We start from the raw sequence: 26,974 nt of genomic DNA on the forward strand, positions 1-26,974 counted from the left end.
TCTCTCTCTCTCTCTCTCTCTCTCTCTCTCTCTCCTCCCTCCCTCCCTCCCTCCCTCCCTCCCTCCCTCCCTCCCTCCCTCCCTCCCTCCCTCCCTCCCTCCCTCCCTCCCTCCCTCCCTCCCTCCCTCCCTCCCTCCCTCCCTCCCTCCCTCCCTCCCTCTCTCTCTCTCTCTCTCTCTCTTTCTCTCTCTCTCCCCCTCTCTCCACAGATAAATTCTATTAATATTTTTTCGAAATAAAATTATTTCGTAGCAAGAAAACGCTATCGTTTCCACACCACTCTGAGGTAGATAGCTTGGCGCGTTTTTTTTATAGTGGTTTTTCCAGTAGACCTAATCCACTCTCAAAATTTAATTCAATAATTGTTCGAAGTGCCTTCCTCGTGCTTGTAAGCAGAGGTCGGCTCTTCGAACAATTTGTCGCGTTGCACGGTGCGCTATTTCGGGGGTAATAGTGTTGAAGGCTGCTATGATCGCCTCGCGTACCTCATCTTCGGTACCATTGCGACAATGTTCTACCGCAGCTTTTATGTATCCCCAAATAAAGTAGTCCAGCACGTTCAAATCTGGCGAACGTGCTGGCCAATTGATTGGGCCGCCACGACCTATCCACCTGTCAGGATATCGCGCATCTAAAATTTCCCGCGTACGACGGGAATCATGTGCGGGAGCTCCATCATGCTGATAAATCAGCCTTAGCCGCGTTTGTAAAGGTATATCTTCCAGAAGTACGGGCAATTCATTTTCAATGAACGTTGAGACGCGGCGGAAGGAAATATGGCCCAATCTCAAAATCGACAATAGAGATACATTATACAAGGACATTACTCGAGAAAAATTTTTCAATTAACAAAAATATATTTACCACTTTATTCGCAATTACGCTTGCCCATACATTTATCGTCCATTTACGGAAAACGTGCTCAAACATTTTATACATATTATTATTTAATTATTAATTTATATTTGTTATTATTTATTATTATTTTCATTATTTATTATTTTGTACTATCGGTTATCGAGTCTTTTGGCGCGGCGCGGTAAGACGCGGGAACGACGACGTAACCATGGGCAGTGGCGCGCTGCCTTCCCCTTACCGCGCGCCGACGGCCTATAATGGTGCACACTGGGCCGTCCTACGGCTCAGGCGGCTCGAGCGCTTCTCGCGGCGCGCTCTTATTCGCCTGACTTTAACATTAAATATCTCTGTTATTATTGCAAATATCGCAAAATGGTATTAGACTTTTTTGTTCGTCTCGATCTCCTCTATCACCTCACGAGAGTTGTTAAGGGTGCTTTGGGACACCCTGTATAATAGATATGTAAAATAATAAATAAGTAAATTCTTCTTTCTAATGATAACAAAAAGAAGGATTTATTTACTTATTATTTTATATGTTTGAAAAGAGTAAGGGTTTCAAACAGATACACACACACACACACACACACACACACAGCGAAAATATCGAAAATATAATCCGATCGGCAAATATAAACTTGTATTACTAAAATAATTATAAAAAATTTTTTAACTTTTAAGTGAAATTAATCGGGATAAGAAATGATAGGATAAATAAATTGTTGCAATTGAAAATTATGCATATATATTGAAAAATATTTTATTTCTGGTCATTACTATCTAATCATCATCATCATCCTTCTTCTTCTTCTTCTTCTCTATTGCTTATTTCTTCTTCCTCTTCTCTGTTTCTTGTGCCAAATATGGCATCTGCTTCCTCGCGCCGCCTTGTTCGGCGACCTTTCTCTTCTGGTTGTCTACGAACAGAATTTCGCAGTTGTTGTTTAGCGAATCTTATGGATTCTTTCACAGCATCATAAAATTTTTGTTGGTCGGGTACCGCAAAATAAGGGCTGTTTGCTACCGCTTCTAAATTTATGAACAGAATAATAACAAAAAGACGTTAAGAAGGAATATATTCCAGTGATTATAAATATTTCATAAATTGAAAACAAGTTGAATATTGTAATAAGTGATACATCATTTGTTTTTCAATTTTTATTCTTTCAATGCCATTTTAATAATATTATAAATAAAAATATATTACCATATACTGCATATAATAACTGAGTATTACAGAGTTCGAGATTCCGGTCCTTTTCGCCCCATAAGGAATATTTATTTAATGCTTCGTCCGTTATTATTTGTTTCATGCAAAATTTTACACTTTCGTCTAAAGTTTGTCCTCCCAAGTATTTGAGATATGTCACCTAAAATACATTGTATAGGATAATGTAAATATGATAATGTATTTAATTTCTACACAATGACAAGGAAAAAAAATTCTATATGAAACAAAATAGAATTCTGTGTTCTGGGAAACACTAGAATATCTATAAAGGTTCTTTATATATTCATGTCATTACTATAATATGATTACTGTAATATATTATGCTTTAAGACCTACTACTTCGTTGTACTGTTCTTCGTCAATATTGTCGAAGTTCTGTACTTCTTTGACGGATTTTAATGGAATACAGTGTGGTTTCATTGGCATTTTATTGCTTTGCTTTTTTAACAGTTTATCAAGTTTTTGGGTGATGGTTCTAAAACAGAGTATAATAGCCTAGAGAGTATTAATAATAGTAACATCCTCATCTTAAAAATTTAAACGGTTAACATTTTTTCTAGCCATTTATAGTATTTTTATAACATTAATATATATGTATTCGATCACAAATGCATAAATAAAAAGAAAAAGGGCATTTTTATACATAATTTAAATAAAGTTTGATCTATGAAGGCTTCCTAGTTTCATTTTTTAGTCATTATCGTGCAATAATGTTACGTTGCAAAATACTGTTTAATCGGCAAGTTTAGGACACAATAGTGTCGAAAAGAATACTCTGATTACAGTAACAATAAAAGTTTATATTATATTATACAGGATGTATAAAAAGTATCGGATTAATTTTGACTATGATCGCATGTACCGTATATAAGACATTTTTATTATTCATACACATATACATATATACTTTAATATTATTATCAAAATACATATGCAGAAAGCTTACATGAAATCTTCTTTCATCGGCATATTTTCTAGCTGCTTTCTCATGTTATTGAATTCCCTAAAACGTATAACATATTTATTTTTATTTCTTAGAAATAATATTATTTCTAAGAATTTATTTTTATCTACTATTTATCCAAAAATATCTATACATTCGCTGCATGTACATATATACAAAATGTGTAGTATTTATTAGGGATGTGCCGGATATCCGGCAACTATCCGGTATCCGGCCTATCCGGCCCTTTTGTACTATCCGGCCGGATAGCCGGATATCATTAGTATCCGGCCGGATACCGAATCAAAATTTGATATTTAAAATTGGCACCATTAGTTCAGGATTCAAGGCACAGAGTCCTCTAGAAATAAAGCTAATCATTTTTTTTGGCTAATCATCATTTCAGGTTGGCTCTTTTGTACGATTTTTTTAAACGTTTATTTTCAATAACGGCGAAGGGCATTAAGACCCTTACACAATGCCAGGCAACAGGCAATAGAAATAGGGAATAATGTAGGAAAGAAAGAGAGAGAAATAGCTTTTCTCTCTTTCTCTTCTACGTTATTTCCTGTTCCTATTGCCTGTTGCCTGGCATTGTGTAAGGGCCTTTAGTGTTTTTCTAACCTAATCTACGAGAAGATATTAATAGCAAAGTGATTAGAGAAAATTATCAATAAATTTATCTTCCACATGGTGTAGATGATCTGAAGAATATATCGTTTATTTTATTGTTGCATTCAATTATAAAATATAATGGCATAAGGAAAATCCAACGTACGGAAATTTTTTAAAATATGTAGTGATGATGAAAAAAAAGCAGAATGTTCATTTTGCGAATCGTCGCAAAAAAAAATTATGAGAGGAAAAACACCTAAATTATTCTCTACAAAACCTTTATGGAATCACTTAAAAAGTAAACATCCACTGGCAATAGAAAACATAAATAGAAATACAAATATCGAAGCTGATCCACCAGTTTTAAACTTAAACTCTTCATCATCAATCTCACACTCAAAATCTCATCAGCCTACTTTACAATCTTTAATTAAGAAAAAAGAAATATGGTCTTTGGATGATCCAAAAGCAATGAACATAACCAAAAAGATCTGTGAGTATTTTTTTATTTTTATATATATTTAAGAGAAACGCTATATATTTTATAATATTATTATAAATAAATATTAAATAATTAAATATTTATGCTAATGCTAAAATTCGTAAGTAACATCAATATCAAGCTATGTCTAATATTGTTTCTAATAAACAAACGTTCGTATTATAATAATAAATTAGTTTTATACAGTTTAAAATTCTCAACTATTTATTTTTGTTATATTTTAGGCGAAATGATGGCTCTTGATGCTGAACCATTCGCACTAGTTGAGCGAAAAAGCTTTCAAAAGTTAATAAAATATTTGGCACCGCAGTATCCACTACCTTGTAGAACATATTTTTCTGAAAAAATTATGCCACGTCTGTATGAAAATTTGAAAACATGTATTAAAGAAAAATTAATTACTGCGATAAACATATCGTTCTCCACCGATATTTGGACTAGTTCAGTAAACAACGAGTCATTTATAAGCCTGACAGCTCATTTCATACGAAGTGATGATATGCACAGAGAAATACTTGTACTCAGCGCGAAACACTTTCCTGATAGTCATACTGGTTTCAATATCGGTCAGATATTAAATGATGTGATGGAAGAATGGCATATAAGTTCTAGTCAAATTCATCTAATTTTAAGGGATAATGCTTGTAACATGATTATAGGAACTGGTATGCACTTTTAAACAATTTTACAAATACATTCGTTTTGCAAAAATGTAACCATGACATACCATTGATTAATTGATTTAAAATTATCGATATTGTGTATTTTATCTTACAGATATGTTAGGAGAGAGTGTAGGATGTTTTATTCACACTTTACAACTCGTGATTCACGATTGTATTTTTAAAAATCGAAATTTCGTTGAAATTTTGGGAAAATGTCGAAAAATTGTTGGACATTTTAGCCATTCTTCACTTGCCTCTTCGAAACTCAAAAACATACAAGAAAATTTGAAATTGCCAATTCATAAGTTAATTCAAGATGTTACTACACGATGGAACTCTACATTTTATATGTTGGCAAGGCTTCATGAACAACGACAAGCGGTAACTGCATATGCTGCGGAGAAAGACATACCAAGCCTTACGGCTATGCAATGGAATATGGTAGAAAACGTTATACGTGTTCTCCAACCGTTTGAAGAAATGACTAAAATAGCCAGTTCAGATTGTGAGACAATTGGATACGTTATTCCGGCAATTGTTACTCTACACTCGTATCTTTCAAAACGACAAAAGGATACTGGAATAGTGATGTTGAAAGAAGAGCTCAAAAAAGCGATGGAAGAACGATTTCTTAATCCTATAGGTATTGCTATAATGTTTATTACTTTAATAAATTTTCATTATTATTTTTTCTTCGAAATAAATAATTATATTTTCCATTGTTATGTAGGACTCAATGTCAAGGATCAAAAATGTTTTGTACTCGCTACCGTATTAGATCCAAGGTTCAAAACAAAATTTTGTCCAAACGAAAATAAGGCCAAACAGTGGATTATTGAAGAATTATTGGAAGTGAATAAAAGAGTCACTAATGATACCGAAAACAATACGCAGAGTCATAACGTCAGCTCTCTTCAAGAACGAGATATCATAAGCGAAACACACGAGGACATTTGGAAGTGTTTCGACGATATAGTAAATAATTCAAAATCTGATACTGATAATAGCAATCTTGATGATTCATTAAGCAAAACATCGTTTGAGAGACAACCAAGTGACAGAAGTAAAAAGAAAACTGCTGTCTACAATGCTGAGTTAGCAAAATACCTCGTGTTACCATTGTTATCTAGAAATGAGGATCCTTTAATATGGTGGAAAACACATGCTTTGGAATATCCTAATCTCAAAACTTTGGTTATAAAATACTTGAGTGCTCCTCCTTCTTCTGTCAATTCAGAAAGACTTTTTAGTGCAGGAAAGTTAGTTTATTCTGATAATCGAAATAGATTGTCACCGCAGAATGCTGAAATGTTATTGTTCATCATGAAAAATTTACTAATATTAAACTACAATTTTTGAATCATCATCATGTGTCTGTCTTTGTTCTTCTTTCAAATTAAACAATACGAATACCTAAAAGTCAATAACCTTAGCTGTCAAACTATCAAACTGTCATACTGAATATTAATCGAGATAACCAATCAACGTCGCGGAAAAGAGGCAACAATACTTCGAGACTTTCGAGATTTTTGATATATTCGAGTATCAACCTCCATGCCTTTTTTAATAAGGATTATTATCACTTATGAAGCATATTCTTCAGGAATTAGTACCGGATATTCGGCAAATATCCGGTATTCGGCCGGATAATTAGGCTGCCGGATATCCGGTATCCGGTTTTACATCATTGTCGGATATCCGATATCCGATATCCGGCAATTTCACTATCCGGCACATCACTAGTATTTATGTAACTTGTAGAATTATTTACGACTAAATTTGTGATTTTTTTTTGGTTTTGGAACAAATACATGTCGAATTCTTCAATGTACTACAAGTATAAAACTAATCCCGTCATCACATTACTCAAAATGACTCAGATATCGATCATGTAACTTCCCTATTGAAAGGATCCCATAAAATCCCATAAAATCTAATTAAAAATATATGAGATTTTATAAGAAAATATAAGTCAGATAAGAACTTAAAAACGGCACATAAAAACTATTTATTAGATTATATGAGACAAAATACTTTTTAATGAGTTATAAGTTTGTATAGGACTTTTCTATGAAAAAGGTAATGTATATATGACAGTTTTAATAAGTAATTTTGAATATATTCATTTATATATATTTTAAAAGGTAATTTCTATATTGCACTATATTCGATCGTACAAGTTATTTCTATAATTTTGTTTTTATTACTCTAATATGTTATTATGCACATTCAAGTTTATATTTTCATAGTAGATTATTCCTTTCCTAAGAATCATTTATTCATATAGGTAAATTCTGACAACAATTATGTGGTTTTATTATTTTGTATAAAGAATTTTAAATACAAATTTTACATTTTATATTAGATCTAATTCGCCAATTTGATGACAGAAACCGTATGTATTCTTGTGAAATCGTAATAGGTACCCATAACGTGTTTTTATTTGCATATATCAGAATGTTCAACTATATTACAATGACGGTATATAAGACAATCTCTATATGGATGATATTATCTTTTAAAAATTATGGTAGTAAAAATACGAAAGATCTAATTATATATAATATATTTCATTTATATTTATAATAGATTTTCCGAATATGCATAATATTTCATATACTCATAAAATTCTGCTGAAAAATTGAATATGTGCAAAATGAACCATAAAGTTTGAAATCTCTCACAAAATTAAATGAGTAGAAATGAGAAAAATCTGATTAGATACCATTTATTAATACTCGACTTTTCAATAATGTATATATGAGTCCAATAGTATTGAGACAGTCAAATGTTCATCATAAATGTGTTCATGAATTTTATATATTTATGTAATATGTAATATTATTCATTTTATTACTAAATAACCTAAGGAGAACAGAAAAGTCAAAATAATGTCAATTTCACATCATATATATTGACCAAATTTACATTTTTTGTTTTGTTATTTTTTGGTCAATATGGTATATCAAATTGACATTATTATTTTGACTTCCTGTTCTCTTTGGAAATGTTCGTTTATTATAACGCGGTTAATTACATTACAAATAAGAAATTACAATATAATGTATAAGCGCGCGCGGATGTGTCAATACGTTTCCTTTTGTCATTAACTTGTAAAAATATTTATTATTATTTGTATATAAAAAAATGACAAAGCCAAACTGTGAATTTTAAGGCGAAAATCAAATTTATGCGGGACTGAAATTTTCCTATAGGTGCTTTCCATTTAGCGACACAAGTCGACACAAGCATCATTCTATTTCTTTTCAACACCATTAAACAATAAAGATAGAATGACGCTTGTGTCGACTTGTGTCGCTAAGTGGAAATCATCTATTAAGAAGTGTGAGGCTCGCTAGAAGAGAAGTGCTGGGATGGAACTCGAAGCCGGCCGAAGGGAATAACGCACACAAGTGAAATTTCATATATGTGACTCAGCTGTTGCGCAGTGCTTACGCAGGCGCACATGTACACGGTCACGCTTGTGTGCGTTATCTCCTGCACAATGCTACCGCATACTGCGTGCTACCGGCTACCGAGCTTCTAGTTTCCAGTACTCACTTATTTTCATCCACGTGTTTTCAACAAAAGCGAGAATTCGACCGCGAGTGATAAAATCAATAATGTTTAGTTTAGTGAGGTTCTTAAACAGCAAAAATTTCGACATTATTGAAACAAAACATATTATTAAATTTAATCCTGGCGATTTGCAAAAAAAATATAAAATTAACTGTCCAAAATCAAAGTGCATCAGAGTGGGAATTGTTGCTTCCGTTGCAGGTAAGATAATAACTTATTAAAACATTTTCTACTTTAATATTTAATAAAAATTGATAACTAAAAACATCATTAAAACGATATTTTCTTAAATTTCGATTTTTAAACAAAATTAATGCATATTATTGGCATTGCTGTGTAGATAACAACAATGATATTATATTGTTTTGCAATGATATACACATTAATTAGTCTTTTTCGATTAATTTAGCATTTCAAATAAAAAATAATTTCATATGTTTTAAGAAATTCAGGCACGTGTGTTTCTCTTAGGGGCTAAGCACAATGAAAAGCACAGGCATTAGGAACAGGGAATAATGTAGGAAAGAAAGAGAGAGAAATAGCTTTTTTCTCTTTCTCTTCTATGTTATTTCTTGTTCCTATTGCCTGTGCTTTTCATTGTGCTCAGCCCCTTATAGTCTCATCAGCAGGCTCTCGCCTCAACAAAGAGAATGAAAACAAAGGCAACGAAAACAAATAATTCATGGGCGTTACACACATCATTGTTTAGCGTGTTTATAGTGCTTCGGTTGGTTTTTAGGTGTATACTTTTTGGTGTATGCAGTTCAAATCATTGTTTTACATTGTTGATAACATTATTAATTACTTAATAATTAATAAGTAAAATTATTTACCCAAAAATAAATCTAAAATTTATTTACTACATTAAAGTATGTATTTATTAAATTATTTATTAAATTTAAGTATGTATTTCCATGCCTTTTTCGGATTAATTAAACAAATCGATTACAATGATTTTCTTAATAATAAATGAATTTTAACATCTCAATTTCCTTGTCATGTTATATTTGCAATAAAATATACTTTTCAGCATTTAGAGACAATGAGGGAAATTAGAGTAGATTAGTCTAAAAAAAAATTTATTATACAGAAATGTTTAAAAATTTATTTGAAATATAAATGCCAATGCTCACTTCAAATGTATTTACAATTTACATTTATTTTTATTAACAGACTTATTTAATATATATTCTTTTTATTTTTAAAATTTAATATTCAAGTTAAAGACTCAAAATTACTAACCATAATATCGATATTTAAGGCTAATAAAATTAAGATTATGTGTATTTATTATCTATAAAATTAAAGTTTGAATATGAATCAAGAATAATAAAAACAATAAGAAGTTCATGCATATATCACTGCTTTTACAAACATTGCTCCCCCCCCCCTTTCCCCCTTCTCTCTCCCACTCTCCCCCCCCCCTCTCTCTCTCTCTCTCTGAAAGTTTTCTTCTTTTTATTTCAAATGCAAAGACAAAAGTGATATTTCTTTAACTTTTCAAGTTTTAAAGGAATATAATATGTACTATTTTTTGTTTTTGCGAAACTTATCAACGGTTTATTTTCATAAATAAAATCAGAAATTTTTACCTAAAAAAAAAGTCATTAAACTCTGACATGAATCGGATTTCATTTGTAAATTACAAGTTGTAATTACTTTGTTAAGTTATAATTACGTTATATATAATTACAGATAGCGAAGAAGCGTTACTAAAAAAGCAAAACTCTGAAAGAATAAGACAATTGCCAGCTCATCTTTTGGATTCCGCAACTGAAACGACTGAAGACGAATCATTTCAACAGAAGATTAGGAATGATAACACCAAAGACCACTCTTCAAGTATTATACAGGAACGACTAAACGCACTATATAAGGTAAAATACATGTGGTTTTCTGTAGATTTTATCTAATACGGATCTTAGATCATGCGATAAAATTTAAAAAAAAAAGGAATTATGTCCCCTCAAACTTTCGCATCATCGCGATCATATCATGTTATACAACACTAAAACTACTATTTTTATCTTACATATATATAAAATTACAAACTGCATTGAGAAAAACCACGCAATCTTGTGCATATAATTGAATTAGTAAGATATAAGTCGAACAGAGTACACTTGAAGCCTGCGCTAACGTCTATGTCTGATATGGAGTTTAACTTTTTTATTATTAATTATCAATTGAATTTAATTATTAACCAGTCAGTATTTAACTTATATATAAGAATTCTATAAAATATATATGCTTGAATTAATGATTTCCGACAAATAATATACTATATTTTAACAATGTTATTACGTTGCATACTTGACAGAAAAATACGTAAATTTTTTGTTATTTCAATAGTTGCAACAATTAATACTTTTTTCTTTCCATTACAAATTATTTATGTACATGACTTATTTCCCATAAAGCTGGGACTATGCAAGCAAATTTGCGCTCCACATAGCTGTCTCTCCCTGTGAACTTAGGCATGCGCGCTTTCGGGACTTTGTCGCCTTGGGTAATCGGATTGCCGGTACGCAGAAAGAGGTGAGACGGCAGGATGAGCGACCTTGTATAAAATTCCAAATTTGGTCTTATTTACTATATTTTTACCATTGCAAAAAACTACATATATGTCTAAATTTCAAATGCGATTTTTTGCAGTACATAAATGTGATCAAATATGGCGAAATCTACAATTTAGTACTGAGGTCGTATCATAGCAAATTTTGCTTCGCAGGTCCTTGTGTCGACTCCGACTACTCTTGCAGTATAGTCGTTGTAGGTTGCCAATGATTGCAATGGTTCTGCGTTCTTCATTTATGAAGAAAGAGCAGAGAGTATTTGCATGAGAAAACTATGAGACGCCCATTTTTTGGTGCTTTATGGGTTATAATTACATATTACATGTACTATAGTAAATCTACATTTTAATAAAAAAAATTATTATTAAAATTCGTAAAATAATAATTTACTTTCACCAATGGCGTGCAAGTATGGTTCGTAAACTCGTGAAATTTTGCAAGGAATATAAAATCTTCACGGTATATTAAAAAAAATGCATTATTATTGAGAGTTTTTGCTTCATGTTTCATATAATGAATACCATACTTTTAGCGACTTCTCTTGTGGTTTTATAAATGTAATTTTTAGTTGATTTCAACCATAAAATTTGTGGTGATACATTTTTCTTACTTATATATTCATTACATAGAACTATTAATTTATTATACAGTTATTAACTTTGTGATTAATATTTCTCAATACATTTTACTGTTCTGTCCAGTAGTATATATTATTTACAGAAGCAATTTTCATAGTTTTAATTTATTGCTCTTCGTTAATAATCGCATATAGAATTGCAAATGATCAGTTAATTTTATGATTATTTAATGATTGACTATAAGTTTTCACATTGCGATTTTAATTCCTTCATGGCGATATGTAATGAAGCAATTTATGATCCGCCGATTATATTAGAAAAATCATGTACATATTTTGTCATATAGTTAAACGTTATTTTATTACATAGTTTGATAAAACAATTAAGAATACTTTTAGCGTTTAATACATTTCTTTCATAATTTATTTAACAAATTCGATATTTTGAAGATATTTTAATTCAACCTCGAATACAAAGATGGTTGATTGCAATAAAAAACTATATAAGCTTCCGTTGACCAATGCGTATACTGGCGGAAGTGTGAGTAAACGAACTCGATGGCGATGGGGAAAATTAGCGAAGGAAAGGGCACAAACATTACGTACGTTAATTATTTTATTTCAAAATTCATTATATTAATATTTGAAAATTACAATATATAATTATATATTTTAGTATCACGAACATTACTTGAACTTTTAAACTGAATACGATTACAGATTTTAATGCAAATAAAAACCTATGCAAAACATATTGCTTTGCAGATAAATTGAATCAGTCTAGTAATACTATTCCCGTGGACATAGTATCTGCAACCGATAATGATCCCTACGAATTCGAGAGAGAACTTGAGATTAAACGTTGCAAATCCGATACTAATAAATTCCAAATTGATACCGATGAATCAGAAACGTATAGCGATAAATGTGAAGTAGATATTGAAAGTGAAATCGATACCGATTACTCAGATTCTGAAAGTGCCGACGATCTTTTTGATAATTCTGATGTAAATGACTCGTTTTATTGTACCGAAGAAAATAGTATTAGTAATACTATCAATAATCATCGATTTAATTGCAATGCTTTGAACGGAAACAGCATAATGTTTCCAGCATCTGGCCTCACTGTGTCTGATGTTTTGCTAATGTCAACAGCATATTTTATAAAAAAAAAAATCGACCAGAAAAGATCAGGAAGATTTTATCAGTTTTATTAAAGCCTTAGCCGGTCCAGAATTCAGTAAATGGAATGCCAGTCATTATATACGCGCAAAAATTTATGATCCTTCTGGAGATAAAATAACTTTGCATTATTACTGCGAAACTTGTAGTCTGCCTTTGATGCAATGTAATTTAGAAGACACCTTTCAAAGTGCTGATACTATCTGTGTCAAGTGCAAAAAAAAAACAAAACCTTACATTGCAAAGTTCTAATTATTTTCTGAGCTTAGATGTTGCATACCAAATCCAAATGATTTTAAACGATAAAACAGTGCAAACTAGTTTATTGCAGAACATTGAAGATAATGTCAAAAATGTAAATAAAACTTGCATAAAAGACATTTACGATTCTCTTATATACAAACGTATTCAAGAAAAAACAAAATTTATTCTTACGTATAATTCGAACTTCGACGGCGCCCCATTATTTAAAAGTTCGAAACAAAGTTTCTGGCCATTGCAGCTTTACATAAATGAGTTGCCAGTAGAAATACGATTTAAAAATATTATATTAGCGGCGCTATGGTTGACAAATAAAGAACCAAAACCTCAATTCATGAACCTGTATATTTCAACATTTCATCATCAAGCTGCCATTCTAATGGAACGAGGAGTCGACATAATAGTTCATGCAACCGGAGAAATCATTAATTTCAAAGTATACAGTGCACTATGGTGTGTTGATTCGGTTGCCAGGCCAATCGCACAAAACCGCATTCAATTTAACGGATATGATGGTTGCAGCTGGTGCTACATAAAGGGAAAACACGATGGGACAACTATGCGATATCCAATATCCCAAATGACCGATCCACTACTGCGCACTCATGAAAAGTACATTCTGGATGTACAAACCGCGGTGCGATGTAAAAAAGTAGTAAATGGAGTGAAAGGCTATTCAGCTATGTTACTATTCCCTTTACTTGATTGTGTTTGGGGATTTCCACCAGACTATATGCATGGTGCTTTGTTAGGTGTAACACGGCAAATCTGGATGGAATGGTCCAAGAAACACCTATCGAAAAGTGACAAAGAAAAGATAGATAAACGATTATTACTTTTGAAGCCTCCACATGAAATTCACCGGCTGCCCAGATCAATTTTTGACTGTGTCAAATGGAAAGCATCTGAATGGAGATCCTGGATATTATTTTATAGTGTACTTTGCATACAAGGGATACTGAGAAATGAACTTTTTCATTCCTATTTACTGTTCGTAAAAAGTATGCATACACTTTTGACATGTAATATATCTGAACAGGATTTGATTGAATGCGATAAAAATTTACAGATCTTCGTACTAGAAAGTCAAAAATATTATGGTGAAAGTTTTATGACATTTAATGTTCACTCGTTACTACATTTTGTGGAATCTGTCAGAATATCTGGACCACTTTGGGCAAGCTCGACATTTCCTTTTGAGAATGGAATATTTCTTTTCAAGCAAAACGTAAACGCAGCGAAAGGCATTAGTTATCAAATTTCTGTAAACTGGTTGAAACGTTATTCGCTGCATTCACGCATCGATGCTTCTTCGAAAAGTATAATTTGTAAAGAATATTGCTACAATTTGTTTAATCATCGCCTTCTTACGAATTGCGTGCAAACGGAAAATGGTGCGTCGGTAATAGGCATGATTGAACCAAAAAAAAATCTCAAAAATCTGGCACAAACGTTTTTTAATAATAATGAAATACGCATTGATGTATTTAATCGATGTATTTTCAGACAAACTGTAATTCATAGTGTAGCATATACGCGACCCCGTAAAACAAATGACACAATGATTCTTTTAAACAGCGGTAAAATAGTAAAAGTACAGAATCTCCTTATAGTCAACAAAAAGTGTTATATACATTATTATGATATTTCAATAAGAAGCATAAACGGTCGCGATGAGTCAAAAATAAAACACATATTTGAAATAGTAAACGAAGGCAACGAAAATATAGTTGACATTAGACACTTTCAGTCGAAAGTTTTAGTAATGAGTGTGGAAGGCAAAGATTATGTTGCTTTTTTCCCAAACACTTTAGAGATTCAATGAAGTAAGTAACTTCAGTGTAATTTCATACACGCGGTTCACAATTAATGATAGTAAGTTATTATTTTTAGAATACATCAAATTATATAGAAATGGAGATTTCCGACAAGAAAAACGAAATTTTACCTCCTTCGGTCTACATTAAAAGCGAATCTGTCATTCCCAGTGAGATACGAGCATTAAGCGATATTACTAACAATAATAAAGCGGATGCCATACAAATGGACGAAAAGCAAACAAGCACAATAGCCAAAGGAGTCGTAGTTGATGATGTAAAAAAGGTAAAAAGTTAAAATAGCATTATATGCCTTTAAATTGTGAAACAATTAAATTTTTAGGAGTATTTATTTCAAATTATTTTTATCAACCGCTAATTTCAAATATTTTACATTTCAGATCATCCCAAAAAAGCGTAAAACCAAGGAACGGCGAGAATCCTTAAAACGGGTGAAAATTAATTACTATTATTAAAAATTAGCAATATAATGTTTAATTGGTGTTATATTGCATACTATAAATAATAAATATTAAAATGTTTTTACAGAAACGTTCTGATGTACAAAAAGAAAACAAAGCAGAAGGAAGTAAAACAAAATGTGTAGTAATAAGCAACGAATCATTTAAGATACCAATCACTCACATATTAAATGTAAGTAATTGTATTGAAATTAACATAATATTGTATGGTGATATATGTAATAAGAGATGTAAAAATGTATATTACCTAAGGAAAGAGCAAACTGTGAACCTTGTGAAGTGCCTGAGAAACAAAGAGATACAGAGAATGTCAAGGGCATAAACGTGAAGAAAACCGTAAGACTTTCAATTTTTACTTATTCAAAACAATATTGTTGACTGAATGTATTCATGAAAGCCGTAACAAGTTCCTACGATGGAAATTGTTACTGAATTTTAAATTCTCTCTCTTTCTCTTTCTCTCTCTTTCTCTTTCTCATTCTTTCTCTTTTTCTTAGAAATTTGTACTCATATCTGTATGGTGAGCAGTTTGCATCAGTTTTTTTGAAAATCGAACACTTTATGAACAATATCTTAATTTGTCCTGTAATTATAAAAAGAGAACTTTTAATTATTAAACGTTTAAAAAAGTGCCGTTTATCTTATTGATAATAATAAATAATAATAGAGAATAATTCTCATTGCAAACTTACTGCACTAAAAATGTTGGCAATATTTTTAAATTGTTCATAATTGCGTAGTATTTCTTATGATGTAAGTGCGAAATATGTTCCACATTAATTATTATCAATAAATTTTCTGAAAAATATATAACTGCTATATAAAACGTAATCTATTTCTAAGAAAATGTTCACATTGTTGGATACATTTTATAATAAACATAAGTAGAAACTTATGATTATATCTTAATCTGGTGAAATGAAAAATTTGTTTAACTATATTTACTTCAAATAATAAGAAATATGAAAAATAGATACGTTAATGATAAAAATATGTTTTAATTTTATTATTTGAGAAATTTAATATTACAGAAATTCGAATTGCGTACATTTCTTACGTGAGATATATAGGAGATCATTTTCTTTTTTCATATTTCAAAACTTATGCGGGATCTACAATGTAGTCGTAGAGTAAGTTGTAAGAAATTGACCAATCACAGACAAATCACAGAAGAATAAGCGTCTGTGATTCGTCAATTTCTTACGATTTACGACTCTACCCCGTATTATATTATGTGCGTGTTCTGACAATAATTTGTAAAAATTACTGCAGGAGAATAATGACGACAAAGATACATCATCGACATCTTGTATTGCAACCTTAGTCAGTAAGCCTTACGACAATTGTACAACGCAAGCGGTCTCAGAAGAGAAAACAAACAAAGAATCAGTTGTCGACAAAAGAGTTGTAAGAATTGATGTACTTTAATTAAACATTGCTACTCAGATTTCTTTTAAAATTTAAATTAAATTAATAATACAACTGTTATGTACTATAGTCGGCTAAACTAGCAAGAAAACGGAGAAATGAGAGAAGGAATAAAAAAAAATGCCGGACACATAGATGATAGTGAGAAAAAAATGTGGGACAAATTTTTTGATGAAATCAGAAAAATTAAGAACGATAATGATAAACGTCATAACGAGACGCAGACGATGTTAAGAACACTTCTGGGAAACTGGACGCAGTGGCAAAGTAAGAATCAGGTGTATGTTATGTATTCTTAGTTTTGCTTAATGATTATAGTTTGGCTCATGTATTAATTAAAGAATTGTTATATGGCTTCTTGTTTGTGATGTTTAAAGATAATATTGAACAGAGAGGGGGGGGGAGGTAACTTATAAGTATGAATACAAAATAATGAAAATACCCTAAACAGAGTTTTATTTGCAGATACTCCAAGAAATGAACTAAATGCATCTACCTTGGGCACAGCCAAAGTAGGTCTAGTAAGAGAGTGTAATAATAAAATGTTGGTAGGTATATATTTTAAGTATGTAATATCTATTGCAATTGTATATGCATATGATATATTATAGTATATAATATTTCTACGTCCAAAAATTGATATAAAAAAATTTACAGCTTACTTTTTGATTAAATTGCATTGTGTACTACATCATCTCATGTAAAACTACTACATCATCCCGACTTTTAAAGTCAAAATGACAGTGTATTGTGTTTGTGGTAAAAAGCGGTATCATATAAAGGCGAGGGAGAGAGGCATAAGATGTAAAATAATTTCTCTCTTGTAAAATAATCTCGTTATTATTTCTTAGTACTTTATATTTCTATAAGTGTTCTCCTTTTTTCTCATTTCACACGGGATAGTATGCAGTACAATTTTACTTATTTTTTACACAAGCAAAATGCATAATCTGTTATCATTTATTTATCGTGCAATTTTTCACGAAAAAATAATTTGTAAAGCCGTTTTTCATTTTGACAATTGAAATTAAGCTACATGAATTTTCAGATGCACATTGGACAGGACATATGGATCTCCAAAAAACAATACACTAATAGCGTTACAAATGCGGGAAATTCAAATTCCAAATTTGTGAAAAATATAGCATTGGCAGTATTTTCGATTGATGAATTGAAAACAAGCAGTATCACAGGTACTGGATGCCGACGAACAGGAGCAGCACCCAAGCCTGCACTTGACAGTATAAGACTGCTAGCAATTAAAGGTACAATGTGTTAATACAATCTTTAAAGTAATTCAAAGTAGTGTAAACACTATTTAATTGCTCTTCCTATTGATCTTTGTCATGCAAAAGACTTCCATGCTCTTAATGTTTCCGAAATCCTCGGCTATATCTGTATGTCCCTCAATTTTTTTTATCATGAATTACTAACGGTCTCATGCATGTACTACTTTCTAAATTGACATTCAGTTTCATCCAGAAAGGGATTGAATATCATTGGTATGGCTGAATGTATTTTTATCATTAGTGATAGAAATAATGAAAATCGTTTGGTTCAAAGACAGCTAATCTTTAATCAGAATATCACAACTGTCACCGATAATAAAATTACAAAATTACTGCGCCAAAAATCGTTTTCAGTCTTAAGTCTTTAGTCAGAAGTTTTTATTTGTGTCTTTCCCAAACTTTTTCTTAAAGTTTTCTTTTTATATCATTATTTTTAGACATATATCAATTCTTCCTGCGTTCTGAGCGCAATTTGTCAGAGGAGGAAATTGCCGAAGAATTGATGGATTATACGGGATATATTAGAAGCAAAATGCAAGATTTAAATAAAAAAAAGAAAAGTAAGCTTTCAGAATTTTAAGTGTATATGTAATACAATATATAATGTATAATCACACTCTAATATTGTTAATGTAACGTAAAATTTTTTTCAGCGAATGAGGTGCCAAAAGTGAGAAATGAAAAAGATAATGACGAGGATGTCGGGAATGCATTAGGCACACCTGATGAATCCAGCGAATTGGGAAAATCTGACGATTCGATCAGTTCAAATGACTCATCATCGTACGAATCTGATAATTGTGATTCAAACGAAAAAGAAGCCAATGACAAAGATGTTTAAAAAAATATATAAGATAAAAATGTTTAGAAATAATACATAATAATATATAATAAATAATACATAAATAATACAATTTAAAAATATAACCTTGTATTTCTTTTTTATATAATACTTAAACGAGTAAGATAACATTTTTGATTTGAATATGATTGATTTGAACAATTACTTACTAATCGTAACTTATATGTATTATTATATATTAAATGATAGTGACACTCCTTAGGTTGCAATAAATTGTAAAATTACGAATTTAATAAATTTTTATTTTTATTTGAAAATATATGTAATATATCTTAAATATGAAAATTTATTAAATTTACGATTTTTAATTGAATGAGAAACATTAGGATGTTCCACATTGCATATATGAAGAAAATTTCTGTCTTCACGAAAATAAAATTATTAATTCAATTTCATTATTACAATAATAAATTATAAATTTTGATGGGCGACACGCAAATATCATTCTAATTGCAAACTTCCTAGAACCGTAAATCCACCGATTTATCTGTTTATTATTAATATACTTTTATTATTAATTATACTTTAACTGGAATTTTCGATCATTTCGCACATGCCGTTACTCGATTGAATAAGTATTTTCAAGATTTCCAAATAAGGAGTTCGTACTTGCATTAACAGGATTATCTATTTATTTTGAATTATACTTTAACTAGAATTTTCGATCATTTCGCACATGCCGTTACTCGATTGAACAAGTATTTTCAAGATTTCCAAATGAGGAGTTCGTACTTGCATTAACAGGATTATCTATTTATTTTGAATTATAATTTAACTAGAACTTTCGATCATTTTGCACATGCCGTTACTCGATTGAACAAGTATTTTCAAGATTTCCAAATGAGGAGTTCGTACTTGCATTAACAGGATTGTCTATTTATTTTGAATTATAATTTAACTAGAACTTTCGATTATTTTGCACATACCGTTACTCGATTGAACAAATATTTTCAAGATTTCCAAATAAGAGTTTGTACTTGCATTAACAAAATCATCTATTTATTTTGAATTATAATTTAACTAGAACTTTCGATTATTTTGCACATACCGTTACTCGATTGAACAAGTATTTTCAAGATTTCCAAATAAGAGTTCGTACTTGCATTAACAAGATCATCTATTTATTTTGAATTATAATTTAACTAGAACTTTCGATTATTTCGTACATGCCGTTACCCGATTGAATGAATATTTTTAATATTTTCGAATAGGAATTTGTATTTGAATTCACAGGTTCTTCTGTCTATTTTTAATTGTATATTTTAACTCGAACTTTCGACCATTTTGCACATGCTTTTATTCGATGTAACGGGGATTTGTAATATTTTCCAACATGAGTTTGTATTAGTATTAACAGGGTCATCTATTTATTTTGAACTATAATTAGAACTTTTGAGCTTCTCTTATGTGTTCTATATTTAATTTAATGGGTATTTTCAAGATTTCTGATTATAATTAGTGTAATAATAATTCAAATATAAAAGTACTGAGTTCATATATTCTCATAAAATCTCATATAATGCAACTGTTCTGTCAATCTTATAACTTCTGATATATTCTAATTAGAAGTAAAACATATTGATCCTTATTTATTAGGATATATGGGAAATTCCTAATTTGTGAAAATACTTTTCTACTTGTATGTATGAGAAATTTCGATGACAGAAACCGCATGTAATCTAGTTTAGTCTAATCTTAATATTTTTTTATCAGAATATATAAGACCTTTTCAACAGGGTTGAATTTTCCAGCTAATAGAAAACTGAAAGTGTCAAATAGTCAATATTATATTAACTTAAAGATATCTATATCTCTTAAGTTATGTGCGCAGACCACACAGAAAAACCATAAATGGCACATAACTGTTAAAACACGTAATAATTGAATTTTCCAGCTAATAGAAAACTGAAAGTGTCAAATAGTCAATTTCAGATAGCAAAATCGGACAGAGCACGTTTTGCAAATTATATGCTGCATACTATATCGACAAAATGCTGTCAATATTCTTGCAGAGTATGCCGTTTTAGTTAATGTCGTCAGAAACATAGCAAAAATCGAGTATAACGTGTATCATTATGTAATGGCAGAAATGCGGCAAAAATTGAGCATAGCTTACCAACATAAATAGAGCAAATTTCAAACATTTTATGCTGGCATAATATATCGGCAGAATGCATACAGAGATTGCACATAACTTGCTGTCACGGTGTAACAGCAGATTGTCGGTAGAAATCAAACTTGTCGGCGAGCACGCTATGACGGCAAAAACACGGCAGAAATGCAGCATGCTCTGCCGTCACATGATGATATTTAATTAAATGGTATTATGATACATCGTACATTTAATTTAATGGCACTTTAATACAATTAATAAAATTAATAATTTATTTTTAAAAAACTTGAAAAACACAAATTGTTTTATTAATGGTTAATTCTATAGATTTTGTATACATACATTCTGTAGACAAGATATAATTTAAATAAAATTTTACAAATTTATTTAAAATTGCCAAACAACATGCGTGTGACGTATTTTTTAATCCTTTCTAAAACATTCGAAAGAAACAGCTCTAATTTATTTTGAACACATTTTTATATAGCTATCCACATTGCTTACTAAAAATACTATCTAATAAAACTGTTTTTAAATTATAGAGCAATACGATATGAATATAATGTTAAATATAAGAAGCGTTATATTTATTTTAATATATCAAAAATGTTCCGTATGTGAGTTTATCATTCTACTTTCTTCAATATTTGTTATGTGTTGTATAAGTGACATTAGAACTTTATACATAATAAAATTATACATGCATAATAGCATGCGTGTGCTGAATTATATACAGATTTCTTCTTTAAAAATATGCGTTTAAATTTTAATATAAATTTTTTTTATTAATATATTGTATTAAGTTGTATTATATATATCCTATGCTAGCTAATAATTATAAAAAAATTTCTACTAGTTAATTTTATTAATGCTAAACATTTTTACAATAAATTTAAAATAAATTATAATTTATTTTGTTAATTTAGTAGTTAGTAAAATGCTCGCATGTAAAATAGTAGAAAAATGGGCTTTAGGTTTTTTACATTTTATGTGTAATATTGCCTTTAGGTTTTTTACATTTGCTAGCATTTATTAAACAATAAGACGAGCTGTGTTGCTACGCAATAGTAATTATTTAAAACAGACGCCTATTTGTTACCCTCGACAACGGTCTGCGGATTCGCGGACACATGCTGCGTCACATTTTACAAGCTTGTGATTGGTGGAACCGTTAGCGTTGTCGAGTGGCATTTTTAACAATTGTCGCGCTTTGCATCATTCTGATTGCAATAGCGAGAGCTGCCGGACAAAAATTTCATCTGCGAATATTTTGTGCGAATATAGTGTGTTGAAAATTTGAAAATTAAAAAATTTTTCAAATTTTTATTTGGTGAGACAGAATATTTAAACTGCAAAGATTGGACAGCAAGGAATATTATATAATCTTCATCGGTAAGAAAATAGCTACTTGGACAACAGCGAGGGATAATATCAGATAGGTAAGTCTTTTTTATTGAAACACTCCATTTCGCGAATTTGCAATTGTCTCGTTTTAGTTATTTTAATAATTTTAATAAAATAATTTATATTCCTTATTTTTCCCTTTATACCTTAACACGTTCCGTGCCCAACCGTATATATTATAATAAATTTAAGATGTATTATCAAAATAGTGTAGAACAAAAGAAATAAATTGCAAAATGTTTTATGATAATGTATTTGTTTATGTAAAATATTGAACGGCCTGAATGGAAAATTCAGCGTAAGCCATCGAGGCACGGAACATGCTATGCTAGCTAATAATTTATTAAAAAATTACTACTAATTAATTTTATTAAGACTAAACATTTTTACAATAAATTTAAAATAAATTACAATTAATTCTGTTAATTTAGTAGTTAGTAAAATGCTCGCATGTAAAATAGTTAAAAAATGAGCTTTAGGTTTTTTACATTACAGTAAAACCTCGGATAATACGGAAAAACTCGGATAATACGTTAATACGAATTTATGTTACGCTGCTTAAATATGTTGAGGAACAATCAGAAGCTACTGCAAGTGATCTCTTATTAATAAAAAGATGGAGAGATATTGCAGCTAAAAAACGCATGAGCAAATTAAAGCAGTTTCGTATTACTGACTTTGTTAAGCCAATAACGCATGTTTGCAACAAAGAATAATGTGCATTCGTCAATTGACTCTTATATTTTATATTTTTATCTAATAATAAAGTTATGTTTTCAAATATATAAAAAAACATACATACATAAAAGTTAAAACAGCCTTTGTATGTATTTATTTTCCGTATTATCCGAGATTTTGGTTATCCGAGGTATGCTCCTCCCACATTACCACGGATAATCGAGGTTCTACTGTATATTACTAATACTTTTACATTACTAATTAATTTTATTACTAAACATTTTTACAATAAATTTAAAATAAATTATAATTTATTTTATCCAATATATATATCCAATATAATTTATTTGAGCCAATACTATAATTATTAAATAATTTATTTTGTTATGTGTAATATGGCCTTTAGATTTTTTACATTTGCTAGCATTTATAAAACAATAAAACGAGCTGTATTGCTATGCGATAGTAATTATTTAAAACAGATGCCAATTTTTTGCCCTTGACAACGGTCTCAAAAATTTTATCTTGGTGTGCGAATATTTTGTCTATTAAAAATTTAGAAATTAAAAAATTTTTCAGATTTCTTATTTGGTGAGACAGAATATTTAGACTACAGCAAGAAATATTATACACTCTTCATCGGAGAGAAAATAGCTACTTGGACAACAGCGAGAAATAACACCAGATAAGTATAAAACCTTATTTACTAAAACGCTCTATTTCGCGAAAAAGGTGGCATCAATTAAGTGATAGACAACAAAGAAGAATTAGATCCGAAATAAAAACTAACTTGCAAAGTAAAAGTTTGTATATAAAGAATACTTTAAGAGAATTAGATAATATTAATACTGAAGATACGTTGGGCGCGTCAAATACAAAACATACTAATTGTGTGGAAAATAATATTTGCGATAGTACGTGTTCTATAAACGTTGAAGATGACAATATTCTTCTTCATAATGATGTTCTTTCTTTTGATAATACTTTGTCTTCTGTTAGTACTTCCTCGGTTGAGCCATCGTTTCGAGAGAAACTGGCCTCCTGTTTTGTAGAAAATAATTTGACTCATGTGCAAGATAATAATATTGTATCTCTTCTTAGAACACATTCTTGTTTTCGTAACTTACAGAAAGATGTGAGAACAATTGTAGGTACTCCACGAGATAAAATTGTCACATGTAAAGTTGATCCAGGCGAATACATTCATTTTGATATAGGAGCACGCATTTCCAGAGAACTTGAGCGCTTTCCAATACTATCTCTTTCAAGCGAATTAGACATTGACTTTAATACCGACGGATGTAATCTGGACAAATCAGGCAGTATTCATATTTGGCCAATTCAGTGTAGACTCGCGAACATTAGACATTCCAAACCAATAGTGGTAGGGATATACAAAGGCCCTGCAAAACCAAATGACTCTAATGCATTTTTTAACAAATTTATTGCGGATATAAAAAATATATTGGCTAATTGGGGTATTACTTTTCATAGAAAAAAATTATCTATACGTTTAAGATGCTTCATAGCTGATGCACCAGCTCGTGCTTTTATTCTCAATCATTGAAGCCATATGTCCAGCCATCCATGCTCTAAATGTAAAATTTCTGGTGTAATATGTGAAGGACGTAATATTTTCTGTGGTGTTAATCATTCCCTGCGAACTAATGAAGAATACATTGCATGTTTAGATGAGGATCATCATAAAGATGGTAAGAGTCCATTGTCAGAACTACCCATAGGAATGGTTTCTCAAGTGCCTTTCGAGTACATGCATCTTGTGTGTTTAGGAGTTGTAAAAAAATTATTATCTGCATGGATTTATGGAAAATACTCACGATTAACAAAGTGTTACGTCCTGATCAGACTACACGATTCTTTTCTTTTCATTAAATACCAGACCTAGTAAACGCGGGAACAACAAAAACTTTTAAAATATTATAACGCCAGAGCTGTTTTTCTCATGAGACACCAGGAGCTCGAATCTTCTCACAGAGAAAAATAGCATGGATATTTCAAAATACCTTGGCCGCTCAGCGTGCCTATCGTTGCCAGAAAAACCGTAAAAGTCAAAACTTCGCGGTAGCTGGAGTCCTTAACCGACTCCAGACGGTTAGAGTAAGAGATAAAAAGAAAAAACTGGCACCAGCTAGTCATATTCTTGGATTCCACCTACGGGAACCCTAGCTAATAGATAGGGTTTTACCGAGTAACGATCGGGGAATGACCGCAGTCGCATGCCGAGAAGGCGCGACACCTGATACGGCGCACGTGTTTAGTAGGTCTGGGAAACCGAGATGCATTAGTCGCACTCTCCACGCGACACCAAGGGCACGCGACAGTCGTAAACTGTCAAATTTATTAGATCAGTGACCCAAGGCTTTGCGAACTTATATACCGATTCTTAACCATCCAATCCGAAAGCCGGGAATCAGGGGCAAGCACCTCTATAGACCACCCATCATTCCATCGTATGGTCTAAAGACTACGCCCACCCAGATCTTAAGACACTGAGATGCACCCCACCTATACTAATTAACACCAACCGGGTTACGCCACCTCAAAAACCTACCCCCATCATATATGGACCCGAAAACGACGCTATTCCTTATTCGTTAAGGCCCCTTTCTTCCTATCTCATTTCAAGTAACCTAATCATCTAAACCCAATCCTATTAGCTAAAAATGACGTCATCCTCCCCCACATTAAAAATCTTCTCGCAAGACTAGTTCCTATTCGATCCCCGCTCCAAAAACTTAAGATTTTCCAAAGGGATCTACCCCAAAGAAAGGGTATAAAAACCCGTGTTCTGGTGGCTTCGGACACAATTACACACAGTTTTTCAAGCAGTTTTTGCGCAGTTTATTCCGTTTAGCTCAGTTTCTTGAAATAGTTTTTCGAGTAGTTCGGGGGCGCGAATCAAAAAGTAAAATTAGTCGATACTTTGCCGCGACCAAGTGGTGCATCTCAAGTAGAGGGTCCATCACCCTGACGACACCATCTCGCAGCAGGGTGCCCACACGTTTACAAAAGGGTCCGACGCCTATACAACACTTTCCCTCAACGGGGCGCCTGCTCAGAACCACCGAACATATTCAACCCGATCCGAAACTACTCTGCAACGAGTAAGTCAGTTCATTCCTCTTTATTTTATTATTTCTTCTGTCCTCCCTCCGGAAAAATAAAACACACACACACACACACACACACACACACACACACACACACACACACACACACACACACACACATGTAAAGAATACACAAATAAAATTATAAAACACATGCGAATAAGAGTTGAGTTTTGTATCCTAATTATAAATTCAATCAAATTAAAATGTTAAGTCTGTTGTGTGTCGAAAGACTACAACGAGATATTTTAATTTAGCAACGCTATTGTTTAAAGAATTAGCAAATAAAACTTTCAACTCGAAGCACGTTTTTAAAAAGACGAATAAGGTATTTAAAATTAACAAAGATATTGACCAATGCTATTCTTTAGACAAGTAACAATCGATTATAATTAAACGCTGAGGCGTTAACCGCATGAGGAAACGATCGGCGGATTGCCTCACAAACAAGCGAAGTAGATCAGCATTCATGGAAAGCAGACGTTGCTAACCTTGATAATGATCTGTGTAAAAGAAGGTGACTCGATCGTCACCACGGGTTTTTAAGTTTGATCTAAGCACGAGCTGCACGTCGGTATTGCGAACTCCGAGTTCGTATCTTACGCGATCGTAACGATTGTGAGGAAGCCGTTAAATAAAGTATACGCAAGTGCTAAGTGAATAAAGATATTTTATTTCTCATTGAACATTGTTCAATAATTATCTCCCTTGGATCAACCCCCTTGGCCCTACACGACGGATCCCGAATCCTGCGTTGGCCCGCGACGAGATCTTTGAGTC

At 31.4% G+C, this 26,974-nt stretch overlaps 2 protein-coding genes and 1 pseudogene across 11 annotated transcripts; 2 read left to right on the top strand and 1 right to left on the bottom strand.

Annotated features, from left to right (window-relative positions):
* Nucleotides 1-1,603: 1,603 nt before the first annotated feature.
* Nucleotides 1,604-8,108, bottom strand: LOC136999742 (uncharacterized). Of its 3 annotated transcripts, none has more exons than XM_067354383.1 (5): nucleotides 7,872-8,108; nucleotides 3,037-3,093; nucleotides 2,427-2,565; nucleotides 2,067-2,229; nucleotides 1,604-1,776 (listed from the first exon to the last, which is right to left on the bottom strand). In XM_067354383.1, exons 2-5 carry the CDS (start codon nucleotides 3,078-3,080, stop codon nucleotides 1,685-1,687), a joined length of 438 nt encoding a protein of 145 aa, XP_067210484.1. In that variant the 5' UTR covers nucleotides 3,081-3,093; nucleotides 7,872-8,108; the 3' UTR covers nucleotides 1,604-1,684. The 3 variants fall into 3 exon arrangements, with proteins under 3 accessions (XP_067210484.1, XP_067210482.1, XP_067210483.1); XM_067354381.1 differs by having other exon boundaries at nucleotides 1,604-1,888; XM_067354382.1 differs by lacking the exon at nucleotides 7,872-8,108 and having other exon boundaries at nucleotides 1,604-1,888; nucleotides 3,037-3,739.
* A 107-nt stretch (nucleotides 8,109-8,215) lies between these two features.
* On the top strand, nucleotides 8,216-21,089 carry LOC136999741 (uncharacterized). Of its 8 annotated transcripts, none has more exons than XR_010890059.1 (14): nucleotides 8,216-8,595; nucleotides 10,090-10,271; nucleotides 11,998-12,149; nucleotides 12,268-14,816; nucleotides 14,884-15,093; nucleotides 15,209-15,259; nucleotides 15,357-15,461; nucleotides 15,542-15,625; nucleotides 16,562-16,696; nucleotides 16,788-16,984; nucleotides 17,183-17,265; nucleotides 17,766-17,982; nucleotides 18,444-18,566; nucleotides 18,660-21,089. XR_010890059.1 is itself a non-coding variant. In XM_067354377.1 (13 exons), the coding sequence occupies exons 9-13, from the start codon at nucleotides 16,816-16,818 to the stop codon at nucleotides 18,845-18,847; spliced, it is 780 nt and encodes a 259-aa protein (XP_067210478.1). In that variant the 5' UTR covers nucleotides 8,216-8,595; nucleotides 10,090-10,271; nucleotides 11,998-12,149; nucleotides 14,884-15,093; nucleotides 15,209-15,259; nucleotides 15,357-15,461; nucleotides 15,542-15,625; nucleotides 16,562-16,696; nucleotides 16,788-16,815; the 3' UTR covers nucleotides 18,848-21,089. The 8 variants fall into 8 exon arrangements, 3 of the variants coding, with proteins under 3 accessions (XP_067210478.1, XP_067210479.1, XP_067210481.1); XR_010890057.1 differs by having other exon boundaries at nucleotides 12,313-14,816; XR_010890060.1 differs by having other exon boundaries at nucleotides 12,313-14,816; nucleotides 15,547-15,625.
* A 1,860-nt stretch (nucleotides 21,090-22,949) lies between these two features.
* Nucleotides 22,950-24,969, top strand: LOC136999498 (uncharacterized; annotated as a pseudogene).
* The last annotated feature ends 2,005 nt before the right edge of the window (nucleotides 24,970-26,974 follow it).

This window comes from Linepithema humile, chromosome 4 (genome assembly GCF_040581485.1).
Source record: "Linepithema humile isolate Giens D197 chromosome 4, Lhum_UNIL_v1.0, whole genome shotgun sequence".
Taxonomy (NCBI): Eukaryota; Metazoa; Arthropoda; class Insecta; order Hymenoptera; family Formicidae; genus Linepithema; species Linepithema humile.

Coding starts and splice junctions, on each gene's coding strand:
- LOC136999742 (XM_067354381.1), bottom strand. CDS start 3,080: ATGAGAAAGCAGCTAGAAAATATGCCGATGAAAGAAGATTTCAT. Junction 2,566..3,036: donor CCGATGAAAGAAGATTTCAT/GTAAGCTTTCTG, acceptor ACTCTGTTTTAG/AACCATCACCCAAAAACTTG. Junction 2,230..2,426: donor AAGAACAGTACAACGAAGTA/GTAGGTCTTAAA, acceptor AATGTATTTTAG/GTGACATATCTCAAATACTT.
- LOC136999741 (XM_067354377.1), top strand. CDS start 16,816: ATGAGAGAAGGAATAAAAAAAAATGCCGGACACATAGATGATAGTGAG. Junction 16,985..17,182: donor AAACTGGACGCAGTGGCAAA/GTAAGAATCAGG, acceptor TTTTATTTGCAG/ATACTCCAAGAAATGAACTA. Junction 18,567..18,659: donor TTTAAATAAAAAAAAGAAAA/GTAAGCTTTCAG, acceptor AATTTTTTTCAG/CGAATGAGGTGCCAAAAGTG.